Here is a 16,376-nt window from a genome sequence, read left to right as displayed (position 1 = left end):
TCCACATCAGTGACTTCTTCTAAGACCACAAATCACTAGCAGTAGAATATAGACTCAGATTCTGAGTTCAATAAGGAGGAATTCGCTGACAAAGTGGTTGAGGGATCATTTTAAGACAATGTGTCGAGATAAACAATTTTGTTCACTTCTTCACCAGAGGAACAAAGCTCAGTCAGATGAAACCAGGAAGTAATAACGAGACAAAAAGAATACTGTGTCCAACTCAACTAGGTTCAGGCCAATTAACAATAGTCGACGCAAAGGAGTCCCTACAGAGCATTTAAACGAATCTGGGTGTAATTAAATCCACTTCCCTTATATTAGATCCACGTACTGCTCTACAATTTGTGATCACCATTGATCCACCTGTTGACCATGTCAAGCGAGTTTTCTGGTTTGTCATGTGGAGCCATGTGACCGGCGCCGAATATTCTCAAGAATGTGAAATTGTCATAATTTTTGACATTTCCAGCATGCTCACCATCTACTTCCCACTTTCTAATTGATGCCTTGGAAAATCCTTGTGAACCACTCCATTGTAACCTGTTAGTCCAAGCCTGTTCGCCTAACCAGTTGCAAATAAAGTCTTTATCACCAGCATAAATCAATACTGGAACACCCTTTTCCAAAACATCAATCACCTTTTTGTAGTACGGCTTCATCCAGTCACCAGAGTACATAAAGCTTGCCGCGAGACCATCATCGCAAGACTCGTGACCTGAAACCTCAGCACCAACTGCCTCTAAAACTTCTGGCTTGTTCAAGTACTTTTCAATGTAGTCGAAGCTCTCATAGCACAATTGCGAACCGTCACACTTGAGCCTAACATCGTACAAGTTATAACCCGCCCTTTGATAAGGTCCCATTTGTGCCTCGTTACAATAAACAGTGGCAGGGAAGCATGTCCAAACAGACTCAGTGTCGTAACACTGCTTAATAAGTGCCAAACAGAGAGGCTTTGTGGCATCCATTATTTGACATTGCTGAGGGTCAACAACGGCTTCTGAACCACCTTCACCACAAGCCATCGGCTGGTAGTACTCATATTGAACTAAGGTATCGGTCAAACCGTTACCAATCAAGACGGATGTCAAGTTGAATGAACGTTCCGGGTGGCTCAAAATTTCACTTGCGTAAACAGGCGCATAATGACCACCATAAGATTCAGCAGCAATGTGGAAATCTAACTTGGCATATTGTGGAAATTGTTTGAAAAACAATTCCAAAAAGGCGTACACATCCTTACCAGCAGCGACAGTGTCCGACACAGGCTTCTCTGTGTAAGAGTAGCCTGTATTTGCCGGTTGGTCCAAAAATATGACAGTAGCGTTGTTGTTCCAAGAATATGGGTTGAATACTGGCCTAATGTCCTTGTCGATTGATGAAGGACCTAATTCAAAAAACAACCCCATAGATGATGAGCAACCTGGTCCACCAGTTAACCACAAAATAACTGGGTCATTTGTAGGGTCATTCCTGCTTTCGAAAGTCCAGAAGAAAAAGTGTTTCTCCTCATCTTCAATATCCAAGTAACCAGTGTACTGTTGAACTGTATCAAGTCCCAAGTTTTCTGGTGTCGATTTGATTCTCAATTGGTGGTTTGGCAAAGTTTGATCTTTGACGTAGAAATCAAAGGGTTGCTTTGTTATTTTTGAAAAACCACCACTGCTCTTTAAACCATCCACGATATCGGTATGGTAAACAAACTGCTTCCACAATTCCCTTATCTCTTCCGTCAAACCACTCAATGGCGCGTTGAGATACTTTGAAGCTTTCACAAGCACCTCATCCCCAGCCTGATATTTCAATGGGAACGTGTCCATTGCCAAGGGTTGCTGTAACCCGGAAGTGATTCCAAATACAGCTAAAGCAGCTGCGGCAGTACTAAATACTCTCATGTTTATGCTGCTGAGAAATTTTAGTCGTTTTCTTCCCAGAGGAATTTGTTTTCCTTTTTATAACCACCGTCGAGGCGTACGGCACAATGATAAGGAAGTGCGGAATCACTTTTGTGGAACAACAGAACATCGATATGTCCCAATGCTGTCCCCATCGAAGCCACATTGTGAGGTGAGGTCAGCCATAAAAGGAAAAGCCACACTCTCCCGTTATGACCTTTATCAGTGACGCTTAAAAAAGTGCTTTTGGTTAATTAAAGCAAACTTGGTCTAGTTAGACGTCCGCCATGCACTGAATTTGACTCTTTACTAATGCAAAAATCCGCTCCCCCCTTCAAGACTACAACGAACAACTGACTCTCTAAAATAAGGAGGAAAGTGAACTACCGATTTGAAAACGACACGATTTTTTTTAATGACCCCTTACTGTCATTGCATGACAAGATTGAATCTTGTATATCTTCAATCTACCACGAAGTCAAGTGCGACATCATCGTTTGTCTTGAATAGGGTCTTTAAAACTTGCCAGAATCACATTTTTTTTTCGGTAGCGCTCGTGTTCATTTGATCCAATCGACCAATCCACACCTGTCATGCATCCGTACCACAAGAGACTAGCAAAAGAGTACCAAGCTATAACCAAGGCAAATTTGCCCGGGGTCGAGCTTGTCTCATCAGAAGAACTACAAAGCCTCCTATTCAAAATACACATTGACAACCATAAGCTCTACCCTGATGACTACTATCTTCAAGTGACCATCACTGACGATTACCCTGTCGACTCACCTTCAGTCGTGTTTGTCAACTACGCATCCTCACCGATCCCACTACACCCACACATCTATTCGAATGGCCATATTTGTCTCAACCTACTTGGAGAAGATTGGACGCCCGCATGTTCCATTGAAAGCATACTACTCAGTATCCAGAGCATGTTGCATTCGAACGAACTTGCAGAAAGGCCACCAGATGATACCCAGTATACAAAGAGTGCACCAAAAGATCCCAAGAGAACAACTTTTGTGTACCACGATGATAATGTATAGACTATATACCTAAGAGCTAAATTGAATTTTAATAGTTTTGTTTCCATTCAACACCTTTGATGCGTTTCTCCCAACCCTGACATAGTTTGAAGCGAAGCCGCCTTTCATCACCTGGTATTCAACAAGACACTCCTCACTAAGCAAGTAAAAGAAAATTCTCTCAACATCAGTTTTGTCCAAGTTTTTGCCTTTTGCGTGATAAGGATTATTGTTGTGACCCATTTTAGTAATTTTGTTGTACTTGAGACCTTTGAATACATCCTGACAGTGTAAAACAGTCACCTTTTCATTTTGAATCGATTTGACGAGTTTGAGAATGTCCTGAGCATATTGTGTACAATCCTTTTCAACAACAGTTACATGGTTGTAGTTTTTGCAATTGTCACACTGTTTCTTGCAATTGATTGGGTTGAAGGTCTCATTGAAGTAGTGCAACACTTGCTTCCTTCTGCAATCAGTGGTGTTTTCACAATACTGGACAACTTGTCTCAATTTCGCCAAATGGTTCTCCTTACCTTCTTCAGTCAAATCAGCATCACGATGAATCATATTTTGCAATGACCTTGCATCTTTGTAGCAATAGTACATGATACATTCAGATGGCTTGCCATCACGTCCTGCTCTTCCTGTCTCTTGATAGTAACCCTCTAAACTTCTAGGAATAAATAAGTGTATAACAAACCTCACATCTGGTTTATCAATACCCATACCAAATGCTATAGTTGCACAAATCAACTGAATCTTGTTCTTTTGCCAATTCGTTTGGATCTTGAAACGGTCCTCTGGTGTCATTCCTGCGTGGTAGAACGAAGTTTTCAATCCAAACAGATTCAACTTGGCACTGGTCTGCTCACAAGACTGCTTAGAGTGGCAATAGATGATCCCACATTTGTTCTTGTACCGTGATAAGATATAGTCCTTCATTGATTCGAGGTAGTTGCCACTCTTCCATCTTATTTCGTAATACAAATTGGTTCTGTTGAAACTTTGTTTAAGATACACAGGTGAATTCATTTTCAAGTGATGCACAATATCCATCCGCACTTTTTCATTAGCGGTGGCCGTCAATGCCATGATTGGCACTGCAGGAAACCTTTCCTTAAAAAAGCCCATGCCTTTATAATCTGGACGAAAATCATGACCCCACGAACTCAAACAATGTGCTTCGTCAATTACAACACGTGCTAGTTGATTGCGATCGTATAGCTTGCCGATAATTTTTTGAATCATTGTTGATTTGTTGGCTTTTTCTGGTGACAAGTATACAATATCGAGAAAACCTTCACGAAAAAGGTTTAGTGTATGTTTATTGTCGTCACTATTGGCCTTTGAGCTAATCATTCCGGCTTTGATGTTTTTGTGAATTAGATGTTGCACTTGATCTTGCATAAGTGATATCAACGGGGAAATAACAACCGTCGTGCCTTTACTATGGCCACCTTTGATTAACGCCGGAAGTTGATAACAAAGAGACTTCCCCCCTCCAGTAGGCATCAAGACAAACACATCCTTATTCAAAAGGGATGCAATAACAGCTTCCAACTGATTCGGACGAAATGATTGTAGCTTAAACACTTTATTGAGTGTGTCATACACTTCATCAATAAAGTCTTCAGAACCCTCTGGCACTATCCGCGATGCTGGTTTTGGTGCATTGATGATTTGCATGATTTCGTCATCTTCATCGCTAAAGTCATCCTCACTATCCATATTTATTAATGGGGGTCCATTTTGATTGGCAACAACGGATGCGGAAATCGCATTTATGTTTGACGCTGCTGAATCTGACGAGCCAATCATGTTGCGCGCAGGTAGTGGCATTTCACTAAGAGCGGTATTTTCAGCCAACTCGATATCATCATCTGAATCTGAATCGAGCTCAATGACGTCAATCTCACGTTCTTGGTTGAGTTGAGTAGAAAACTCAATATCCTCGATATGGTCATTATCTGGGTCCTCATTCAGCCACTCTAGATCGTCATTGTTCTCATTTATTGGACTTGGAGACACAGGCCTATCATCGTAATTAATTCCATATTTCTCTGCAACATCTGGCGACAACCTAAGATTATGTATCTCTTGACTTTCAATCAACACCGCGTCGGAGCCATCATCTGAAAACCCATCAACGGAAGGGGAGTTCGGTATTGAAGCGTCATCTATAAAGCTACCCAAGTCGTCGACCTCATCCCGCTCCTGTGTTGGTGTTCTTAATCCTTCCATGGTATTGTTACCGAAATCATCCTCTATATCTAAAATCAGATTGTCGTTGACAACATCGATATTTGACACAATCTCTCTTGCCTCTGCAATTCTTGTTGGTCTTGCAGGTGCTCTAAACACATGTGCGTCACTAGTGGTATCCTCTATGTCTTCAGTGACTTCATTCTGAGTTGTTGGTGGTGCAGCTTCAACCTCCTTAGCCACGTCTTTCAAGTTTGCAATCAAATCATCCAACGTTTCAGTTTTCGCCTGAAATTCCACATAGTGTTCTTTTTTCTGATCCAATGAGATGGATGTGGATTCACTAATTAAAAATTTCTCCTCTAGTAGTTTGATCTTGGACTCTTGTAACTGTATCAATTCAAGGTAGAGTTGGATGTTATCAGGCTTTGCTCTTTTGTTCGACACAGGTAGTTCATCCTGTGCCGGTCGTTTCCTTGGAGAGTCATTGTCAAGCGTCAAGTCTATTACATTATCAGGGCTGGATTGGCTTCTATTGTGTGTCTGTGTATATTGGGTCGTGTGCACAGATGAGTCATTCAGTGGCTTGAAAAACTTTGACACCAACGGTAGTTTCGACTGTGTTTTTCTAGATCTGCTTGCCCCTCCTCTGCTTTGCGTAAGTGATTGCAGTATTACTGATGTAGAAGACGCGTTGAATGATGAGTTGAATGAAGAATCATGAAAGGAGTTGTGTTGGCTTCTCGGTACTGGTGGTGGGACATTTTCTTTGTCGCTTTCGGGTGATATAGTAGTGACAACAAAGTCGCCAATAACGGAGACGTCTCCCCGCAATGAATCAAACTGATTACTATTCGAGTTAAGTCGTTGTTGATGACTATTGGATGTCTGACGCGTTGATTGTGATGCGTTGCCAGTTTTGTCTTTTGGGTACTTTTTGAGTGCTGCAGCAATAATCTGAGGACACGGTAGATTAGGATTTGCTTGATTTAGCCATTCAAGCTGTTCTTTGAGGTTGTTTGTTTTGATCATGGAGATGAGGCATTTGACGTGTAGCAGCCTCCTCCTTGAAGGTTTTTTTTTTCTTTCTTGATTTGTTTACATTTTTGGCAACCAGCGGATGTATACCTCCGAAATCAGGTGATAAGACCAACATAAGGTGCTCTTGAATTGAAGCTTATGTAGCTAGTGTGGAACGGGCCATATGCAGGCTTAGCCTAGGAAGAAAATGTAGATGAGCTTCCAGGAGTCACACTCTGTGTCTACATGTCAAGGGCCAAATTGTTTTCCAAACGGGTTCTGTGGAGTAAATGAGGAGATGTGTTTTCACGTGATACTAAGAAAGAATACTAGTCCCTATTTTAAAGATAAGAGAGGAGATACCAAGGTAATAGGGGAAACTACGAGTGCATATATCTGTTACAATAGAGGGGAGGGGAAATAAAATTTATTTTTTTTATTTTATTTTGCATTTGACATAACAGAGATGAAAAAGCGGAGAACCCAAAAAAAAAGAACGAGTCAATTTGTGTGAGAACATTCGAACAAGTAATAAATGGGGAAAGTAAAAGAGGGTCAAAAGGTTGTCATTGGCTTAAAGTGATCTAGGCCCAATCGAGTGATTGGGTGGGCTAGAAGGTTTGTTTGAAGTTACGATGGTATAGTGACTAATGTGGTTACAGTTTGGATGTGTTTAACATTTCCGAATCTATATATCAAAATTCTATTGGTTGTAATTCAGTCTCGGAATAAATAGCGTAGAAAAAGAACCAGTAACAAAATAGTTGGACGTATTGCGAGATATTCCGATTATTGGAGAACAGAAGAAAAAAAAAAGGTAAAACGGCACAACAACAAACGCTACACAAAACTCTCAGTTGGGACATTACATTGAAAGACAATAAGAATGCCAATGGACAATGCAAATCCATATCGGAAAACAAACTGAAATTTAAAGAATGCGTACATAACTAAGTGAATAAGTGGTGAGTGTGACGTAAGTTGATGTAGGTGTGCTGTGCTGTAGTGACTATGATACAGTGATTTCCCCTTCTTCCCCCCCCTCTGTCCCAGTCATTCAACAATAGGAGGATTACAGTATATGATCCAAAAGGGAAGGAGGGGAACACACACACTTTCTTCTGACTGGTTTAAATGCTCAAAAGTATTATATTTTTTTTAGTCATTGGACTTTGTGTAATTATTTTTATTTCTGGATGCCTTATAAAGTCTTATGATTGAAAAGATTAATATATAATACATATCAAATAACCTAAAAACGAAAAAGCTCAACAGTGTCAGCTCTTATCTCAACCGTTTGCTGTCTACACTTTATATCATTGCTATTAAGGAGGGAGAGAAAAATGTTTGCTAGTACCGCTGAATACCATACTTATAAACCCGATTTCGCACCAAAGCACACCAAGGGCGCATTGTCATCGCTTTCTTCAGTCTCATCTTCAAATTCAATTGTCGATTTCAATACAGGAGACTTGTTACCAGACCTTTGGCAGACATCTTCCAATGAGTCAAGCGTATCTGACAGCTTAGACTACACAAGTGCATTTACTAAGTATCAGCCACAATCACATTCGCCTTGTCGTAACCACTTTAGCCCCTTCCAAGTTCAAGTTCAAGTTCAAGGACAGCCACACTCACAACCACCCTCGCAACCACAGCCACAACTTTCACCTTTTAATGATGCCCGCCATATCACACAAACTACATTATTTTCCGATGTGTCCCCATTTGGTCAAAATTATACTCAGCTGCCGGTACAGAGAGCTTCACCACTATGGCATCAACCTTTAGGACAATCAACCATGACGAGCCAAACATCATGGAACATTCAACAACCACAACCGCCTATAGCAAATCCATTTCACATCGACGACAACCAACAACAAATATATTTATTAGACGAAGAGATTCCACGCAATGGAAGCGTCTCCAATGACACTACAATTACAGTCACTGCACAATCACCAACCTCATCACACACTGACAGCCCTCCTCAACCTAAAACGAAGGCAGTAAACACTCAACTATACAAAACGGAATTGTGTGGACCGTTTATGAAGACGGGCAACTGTCCGTACGGCCATAAGTGTCAGTTTGCTCATGGTCAAGCTGAATTGAAACACATTGAACGACCACCAAAGTGGAGATCAAAGCCTTGCGCTAATTGGGCAAAGTATGGAAGCTGCAGGTACGGCAACAGGTGCTGCTTCAAGCACGGCGAATAAGCAACAAAAGAGGAAAACTTAATCACTTTGTAAGATATGTACTTCTAGATAGAGATACAATGTATGAGATTTATTTATTAGACAGAGACAGAACACCCACTACTCTCTAGATAGCCATTCCCCCTCTTACACTCCTTCACTCCTTCTATTCCCTACGCAATAATCCACAGTACCACTACCATTACCTCTCCCTTGATCAACAACAGCCTCAGATACATAAACAATCACTTTGTATTGTGTGGTGATATATGGGTTCGTGAAGTTCTCCACAGCGCCCAACAAATACTGTCGAGTCGGGCCGCAGCCTGCACTAATCTAAATCAACACAGGCATTAGACCCATTGCTGCAACGGACCATTACCTTTCCTCATCGACTGTTATAGTTGATAAAGAAGAAAAAGAAGAAAAAAAGTCAAACTAAAAATTTTTTTTATTTTCTCGCTCCAATTTATCTTCATCACCAAATTGCAATTTTTTTTTTTTCACTTTTACCTTGTATCATTATATCAACTTTGTATGCTGGAAATCGTCGAATGGGAACAATTGAGACCTGTTTATGAAAAAGGTGTCAAAAGCTCATCTTTGAAAGATAGGCTCAGTACATTGAAATCTATCGAGCTGAATTTGGATGACATTGAAAAAGCTGAGTTGCAAGAAGTAACATTTGTATTGCTTAATACATACAACTTTTACCAGGACACAGATTCAAGAAATGCAGTATTAGAGGCATTACTAAGGATAAGCAAAGTAGATGGTAGATTTTTGTCATATTATGTGGAGTTTATAAAGAAAGAGACTTCAGGAACTACATTGGCCATCACCGATTACTTGACTTTACTACAATGGATAAACTCGTTTAACATAGAGCTAGCTAAAGCAAAGAACCTAAAAGGGAGCTGCGTGGCCCTCCAAGAAAAGCTATTTGTCAATTGCACAGAATATGAGGGCAAAACTAAGCATTTAGATAGGGTTACCAAATCTGCCATCACGGCTACAAAGACCAGCATTGTCAATACCCTACTCGAGGATGATACTTACATGGACCTCATAATCAATCAGGATTGTCTTGCTTTGTTTGGTGTATTGAACTTGGCGGCAATCGAACTTATACCAAAGAAACCATCAATGCTTGAAAAGTTCAAAAGTCACGAGTCAAAAGTGTTGAATACATTTATCAACTTGGTATTGCTTGGAAAAAAGGCTCCATCAAAGTTTGAAGTGGAAGGATTTGGTCCATGCGTTGAGACATTGGTGAATGAAGACAACTTTGGGACTCTTTTGCTCCCGGCCATTGAAAAAGCAATCCTTAGGTCTTCGGAAAACTCGTTTGGTATAGTGCTTCCTATATTCTTTAAAAACCTACAGATTCAAATCACCCCATCGCCAAAACTTTTATCATCAATCATTTCCGGTGTCAAGTCTCAAAAAGAACACGTCAGAAATGGGGCTTCCCAAACATTAGCCTTGTTAATCGAAAAAGCAAAAGATGATATTTCCGACGAGATAATCAAAGCTGTCAAGATGACAACCAATGCTGAGTCGAAATCGCTTTTGATAAAGAGTCTCCTCAAATCTACCAAATCAGAAAAGGTCCTAGACTCATTGCTTCCTTTAGCGTCAAAAGAGCAAAATGAGACTTCACTAGGTAGTTTAGTTGATGTATTTGCATATCACGCCTTTAAAGCAAACAAGTTTGACGACAACATAGCCAAAACATTTATCACCGGATTTAAATCAAAAGTCAAGCGCGTTTGGTTCGTCGAGTATGGGAAACACGCATTGGGTAAAGAGCAGCCGGACTTTACCACTGTATTCAATGACACACTATCCGAGATTGAGAAATCACCAGCAGCAAACATCAAGAATATTGCCGCTGCTTTTGTGATTTTGGCACTTACCCACAGAGACTCCCCTTTGCTTGATGAGACAAAATTATTTGAAAAATTGGACACCATCGATTTATTATGGTTCGTAAAAGATTTGTACAATCACCCAAAAGGTTGGTTGTATGTGCTTACGGGTAAGAAAGTTCCATATAGTGTCAAGAAAGTTGCTCAAGAACGTTTCAGAGAAGAGGTAGAGGTAAACTTATCCTTAAGTGATGGTGTAATTGCAGAAGCCTACACATTGGACCCAGAGGTGCATAACCCTAGAGATTTAAGTCTTGTGTTTGCCATGTTAACTCAACTAAAGGAAGTAGACCAAGTAAAGTCCAATGCTGTTAAATTGATCATTGCCGCAAATGATCCAAGTATTCGTATCAATGGTGGCTGGATTGGTCTTGTACAAAGAAGTGGACACAAGGTTGATATTGGAAAATTGGTCAAGGACAATCACCAGCAAATCTTTGACGAATGTGTTGCCAACCCAACTCCAAATTCAATAAAAGCACTCGCCACTATTGCATTTGTTCAACCAGAATCAGTTGGAGTAATCACCAAGTTTATTGATGAAAGTTTATCCGTGGAACATATTGATGAGGTGTCCAAATCCATTTACTACGGAAAAGAAGGTGAGATGGTGATTGACGTCACTGCGAAAAAACCCAAAGCTTTGGACAAGAATGCCAAAGACTACGAAATTAGAGCTTGGGAAGAATCGATTGGCAAAGAGTTGAAACAAGCAAAGAAATTTACATCTGAGGAGAAGAAACTCGTTGCGGAGCAAATTGCCAAGGAGTCAAAGATCAGAAGTGGAATCAAGAGTACAGTTGCGAAAGTAAACTTTGCCATTGGATTGATTAATGAATTGGCAGCGCAAGCCAAGGTTGTCAACAATGGAGCCGATTCTTGGTTCCCTACAAGTGTAAAGAAGCTACTCGACTTGGCGATTAGTGAAGGTGACTTCTTTAAGAGTGCAGAGTCATTCATAAACCTTTCCAACTTAATTACATCACGATTTGAAGTTTTGAAGACATTTGTTGGTGTTGCCGTATTGAGATTATACGGAGTCAAGGTAGAACCTAAATACGAAGAAGAACCATTGGAGTCTCTCCTTGGAAGAATTTTATACCGTGTCAAAATCTTGAGTGATCAAAACCCATTAGATGCGGTGTCTTTAGCTTATGCTCTTCCTTTATTGATCAAGGTGTTGCAAATTGGACAATCAGCTGCATTCAAAAACTCAAAAAAGATTGCCGTCACTTCTGAATTTGTTGAGAATGACCCCGAGGAAGAACATTTGCTTTTGAGTGTGGAGATCATCTCCGCTCATGCCGAATTATTTGCTGATGCTGGAATACCAAGAACAAGTATTTTGAAGATCTTAGTCTCCCTAATGGCGGTTCCATCCAAATCTAAGTTGGTTAAAGAATGTTTCCTTTCATTATGTCAATACATTGCAGTGAACATTTCTGATGAAGATTTACAGTTGTTATTGGAAAACGTAGTTTCACCACACGTGTTTGTTAGATCCACCATCTTGGAAGGCTTGGACTCCGAGTTCGAATTAAGTGCTTACTCAAAGGAGGTTTATGTGGCAACATACGACACAGATAACAATTGTCGAGAATTGGCACAAACAATCTGGGAAGACAACTCATTGTCTGTGCCCGACACCACCAACCTTCTTGAATTGTTTGGATTACAAGATCCTGGGTTGAGAATGTCAGTGGCACAAGCTTATAGAGACGCCTCTATACAAACACATATTAACTTGGAGGAGTTGTTCAACTTTTACATTGAGAAAAAGAATCCTCCAGCACCAAAATTGGATGAATTTGGCCTTGTTATAAAATCAACAATTGACCAAAGAGATAGATGGGAAGAGAGATCAACTATCGCCCTAGCGCTCAAGTTCCTCGTACCACACTTGTCTGAAACTGATGTTGAAAAACTCTTCAAATTCCTTGTTGAAGAAGCCTTAGGTGACAAAGATCAAAATGTACGTCAACAGTATCAAGATTCTGGTGTTGTCGCCATTGAGGCCCACGGAGCAGAGAATGTTGAGGCGTTGATTAGAATCTTTGAGGAAAGTTTGCAGGCCAAGAATATAAAGGAGTCTATTGTTGTTTTGTATGGTACATTGGCACGTCACTTGAAACCAACGGATGAACGTTTGAAGGTCATTTTTGATCGATTGATGAAGTCGTTGGATACTCCAAATGTTCAATTTGCAGTTGCTGAGTGTATTGCACCGTTAGTACCATCTTTCAAGGATGAGCTTTCTAGCTACTTCGACACGTTATTCACCACATTGTTTACTGGAAAAACCCTTGCCAAACGTCGTGGTGCTGCATTTGGTATTGCTGGCTTAGTCAAAGGTGATGGGGTACGAGCATTATCCGATTATGATGTCATCAGAACCTTGACCGATGCATCTGATGACAAGAAAGACGCCGTGAAAAGAGAAAGTGTCTCGCTCGTCTTTGAAAGTTTATCCAAAAGTTTAGGTAAATTTTTTGAACCATTTGTGTTTGAAATCTTACCAATCATTTTAAAGAATCTTGGTGATATGCTGAGTGAGGTACGAGTCGCCACTGACAATGCAGCTAAGGAAATCATGAAAAACACCACATCTTTCGGTGTCAAGAAACTTATCCCCTTGGCGATCTCCAATCTTGATGAAATTGCATGGAGATCAAAGAAGGGTTCGGTTGAATTGCTTGGTGCGATGGCTTATCTTGATCCAGAACAATTGTCGGCATCATTGTCGATAATCATTCCTGAAATTGTTGGTGTATTGAATGACACACATAAAGAAGTAAGAAAAGCAGCTGAACAATCACTTAAACGATTCGGTGAAGTTATTAGAAATCCTGAGATTCAACAAATTGTTCCTTACTTGATTAATGCCATTGGAGACCCAACCAAACACTTGGACGAAGCATTGGATAAATTGACAAAGACTCAGTTTGTGCACTATATTGACAGTTCATCGTTGGCATTGATCATCCATGTCATTCATCGTGCAATGAAGGATAGGTCTGCCTCTACCAAGAAAAAAGCATGTCAAATTGTGGGTAACATGGCCATCTTGGTCGACTCAAAAGACTTGCAACCATACTTGAACGAGTTGGTAGAAGAGTTGGAGACAGCCATGGTTGATCCAGTTCCTGCCACTAGGTCAACAGCTGCTAGAGCTTTGGGTTCATTGGTGGAAAAATTAGGCGAAGAGCAGTTCCCAGGATTGATTCCAAAATTGATTGCCACTTTACAAGACGAATCGAAAGCTGGAGACCGACTTGGGTCAGCACAAGCATTATCGGAGGTTATTTGTGGTCTTGGTACAAACAAGTTGGAAGAACTTTTGCCATCAATTATCTCGTCAGCGTCGTCGCCTCGTGCAGCAGTCAGGGCTGGATTCATGCCGCTTTTGCTTTTCTTGCCCGTCTGTTTTGGTTCACAATTTGCACCTTATTTGAATCGTATTATTCCTCCGATCTTAAATGGGTTGGCTGATCAAGATGAGGAGATTAGAGAGACCGCATTGAGATCAGGTAGGTTGATTGTCAAGAACTACGCCAAAAAGGCAGTTGACTTGTTGTTGCCGGAATTGGAAGCCGGATTATCCAATGAATCTTACCGTATTCGTCTTTCTTCATTGGAACTTACTGGAGATTTGTTATTCCAAATTACTGGACTTTCTGGTAAAAACGAACTTATTGAAGATCAAACGGTTAGCAAGACCCTTGCACAAGTCTTGGGCCAAGAACGTCGTGATCGTATATTGGCTGCCTTATTTGTTTGTCGTTCCGATGTTGCAGGAATGGTTAGAAATGCTAGTGCCGATATTTGGAAAGCTCTTGTCGCCAATACTCCAAGAACAGTTAAGGAGATATTACCTACATTAACTTCTTTGATTGTACAAAAATTAGCTTCTGATGATGAAACACAAAGGACAATTGCTGCTCAGACATTGGGTGATATGGTACGTCGTGTTGGTGCAAACGCATTGCCACAATTATTGCCATCATTGAAAGAAGCCAAGGATCAAGAAGGTGCTTGTATTGCGTTGACCGAGTTGATTAAATCGACATCGTTTGATGGTCTCACCACATATAAAGACACATTTATCAGCATCATTTACAATGGCCTTATTACTCAAGATAAACCTACTAGGAATGCCGCTGCCCAAGCATTTGAACAATTGTATGAACAAATTGGTAAAGTTGTCATTGACGGGATTATCCCGCAATTGTTGTCGGAATTGAGCAACTCATCAGCATCGTTGTTAGCATTGAAGGAGTTAATGGCTTCAAAGTCGGATATAATTTTCCCAATCACGTTACCTTCACTATTGGAACCACCTGTTGATGCAGTGGCATTGGCTTCTTTAGCATCAGTCGCAGGTACAGCATTGTACAAGAGATTATCAACAATCTTAAACACCTTAATTGCATCAATCATTGCTGGTGAGGAAATATCAGAAGAGTTCAATCAAGTATTGTTATCAGTGGAGGACGACGGTGCTCATCTATTGATGCAGCAATTGCTAGCATTGATGAAGCACGAAGATCCGCAGATTAGAGAAGTCATTTTTGCTCAAACAAAGGACTTTTTTGAACATGCCACATTGGACTACTCTATGTACCTTGAAGACATTGTTTACCAAATGATTCTCTCCTTGGCTGATCCATCACCTAACGTTGTCAAAGCATCAATGGAGTCACTTACTGTATTAATCAAAAAACAACCAAAAGAATTGCTAGAAAAACTTGTCAAGCCTTCATACCAAGCGCTCAGGTTAACTGGGATTTCTGTCCCTGCATTTGCATTACCGAAGGGACCCAACTCCATTCTCCCAGTGTTTTTGCATGGATTAATGTATGGATCATCTGATCAACGAGAATTATCAGCATTGGCCATTGCTGATATTATCGAAAAGACACCGGCCGAAAACTTGCGTACATTGGCCACCAGTTTGACTGGTCCATTGATTAGAGTTATTGGTGAAAAGGTGGCATCCAATATCAAGTCGGCCATCCTTGTCGCTTTAAACAACTTGTTGATCAAGATTCCTCAATTCTTACGACCATTTATTCCGCAATTACAAAGAACTTTTGTGCGTTCATTGAGTGATGTGTCTAATGATACATTGAGAAAACGTGCCGTTGTTGCATTATCAACATTGATCAAACACCAACCTAGAGTCGATTCATTAATTACTGAATTGGTGACAAACTCTAAAGCCATTGATGATTCTGGAGTCAAGGCATCGATGTTACAAGGAATGTTGGCTGTTGTTGAATTGAAAGGTAAGGAGTTAAATGAAGCATCAAAGACAAGCTTGCTATCGGTAGTTGAAGAAGAGAGTATTGATTCAGTTTCATCTGCTAAATTGTTGGGTTCATTAGCTAATGTGTTGACACCAGAGGAGACAAGTGTTTTGTTGCAGAAGAAAGTAATAAATTCGCAAAGCAAATTTTCCATATTGGCAATCAATGCTTTCTTGAAGTATGCACCTGAATTGGTGAAACATAATCATGATGTTGTTGACTTTGTTGCTGCTTGTTCTGATTCAGCAACTCCATACATTAGTGATAATGCCACCATCGCGATTGGTAAATTGGTTCTTAGTGGTATCAAAGATGAATCATTGTACAGACAGTTGGCCAAGAATGTCATCCAACCCAACTCAGCATCGCCCGATACAAGAAGATTATCATTAATTGTGATTAGAACTGCTGCTCATAAAAAGGCAATTCCACAAGAGTATCTCGACTTCCTTGTACCTAGTGTATTTAGCTCAGTGCGTGATCCAATCATCCCTATCAAGTTGGCCGCCGAGAAGGCATATTTGGAAGTGTTTTCCATTGTTGATCAAGAATTGAAAGTGTTTGATGAGTGGTTTAATGGTAGAACTGAAATTACAACCGTTACAGGTACCCCAATTGTCCCTAGATCTATTGGTGACTATACAAAGAGAGTTGCTGTCAGATTGGCCAATGTTGAAAGAGAGCGCATTGAACAAGGTGGTGACGAAGAGACTTTGTTTAGTGATCGTATCGAAGATGAAAAGGAAATCTGGTCAGTTGGTATATAAAAGTAGATAGAACAGTATTA

The 16,376-nt window shown here is 40.4% G+C and overlaps 5 protein-coding genes across 5 annotated transcripts; 3 read left to right on the top strand and 2 right to left on the bottom strand. All coding sequences in view use genetic code 12, as the record gives it.

Annotated features, from left to right (window-relative positions):
- Positions 1–338: 338 nt before the first annotated feature.
- Positions 339–1,898, bottom strand: CORT_0C07330 (hypothetical protein; the record flags this gene model as incomplete). Its single annotated transcript, XM_003871476.1, has 1 exon — positions 339–1,898. The coding sequence occupies one exon, from the start codon at positions 1,896–1,898 to the stop codon at positions 339–341; it is 1,560 nt and encodes a 519-aa protein (XP_003871525.1).
- Positions 1,899–2,491: 593 nt separating this feature from the next.
- Positions 2,492–2,944, top strand: CORT_0C07320 (Ubc15 E2 ubiquitin-conjugating enzyme; the record flags this gene model as incomplete). The annotated part of the gene is made up of 1 exon (XM_003871475.1): positions 2,492–2,944. One exon carries the CDS (start codon positions 2,492–2,494, stop codon positions 2,942–2,944), a length of 453 nt encoding a protein of 150 aa, XP_003871524.1.
- A 9-nt stretch (positions 2,945–2,953) lies between these two features.
- Positions 2,954–6,160, bottom strand: CORT_0C07310 (Sgs1 RecQ-related DNA helicase; the record flags this gene model as incomplete). Its single annotated transcript, XM_003871474.1, has 1 exon — positions 2,954–6,160. One exon carries the CDS (start codon positions 6,158–6,160, stop codon positions 2,954–2,956), a length of 3,207 nt encoding a protein of 1,068 aa, XP_003871523.1.
- A 1,331-nt stretch (positions 6,161–7,491) lies between these two features.
- On the top strand, positions 7,492–8,373 carry CORT_0C07300 (hypothetical protein; the record flags this gene model as incomplete). Its single annotated transcript, XM_003871473.1, has 1 exon — positions 7,492–8,373. The coding sequence occupies one exon, from the start codon at positions 7,492–7,494 to the stop codon at positions 8,371–8,373; it is 882 nt and encodes a 293-aa protein (XP_003871522.1).
- A 516-nt stretch (positions 8,374–8,889) lies between these two features.
- Positions 8,890–16,356, top strand: CORT_0C07290 (Gcn1 protein; the record flags this gene model as incomplete). Its single annotated transcript, XM_003871472.1, has 1 exon — positions 8,890–16,356. One exon carries the CDS (start codon positions 8,890–8,892, stop codon positions 16,354–16,356), a length of 7,467 nt encoding a protein of 2,488 aa, XP_003871521.1.
- Positions 16,357–16,376: the final 20 nt, after the last annotated feature.

Source organism: Candida orthopsilosis, assembly GCF_000315875.1.
Source record: "Candida orthopsilosis Co 90-125, chromosome 3 draft sequence".
NCBI lineage: Eukaryota > Fungi > Ascomycota > Pichiomycetes > Serinales > Debaryomycetaceae > Lodderomyces > Lodderomyces orthopsilosis.
This window is presented reverse-complemented; position numbering and strand designations above follow the sequence as displayed.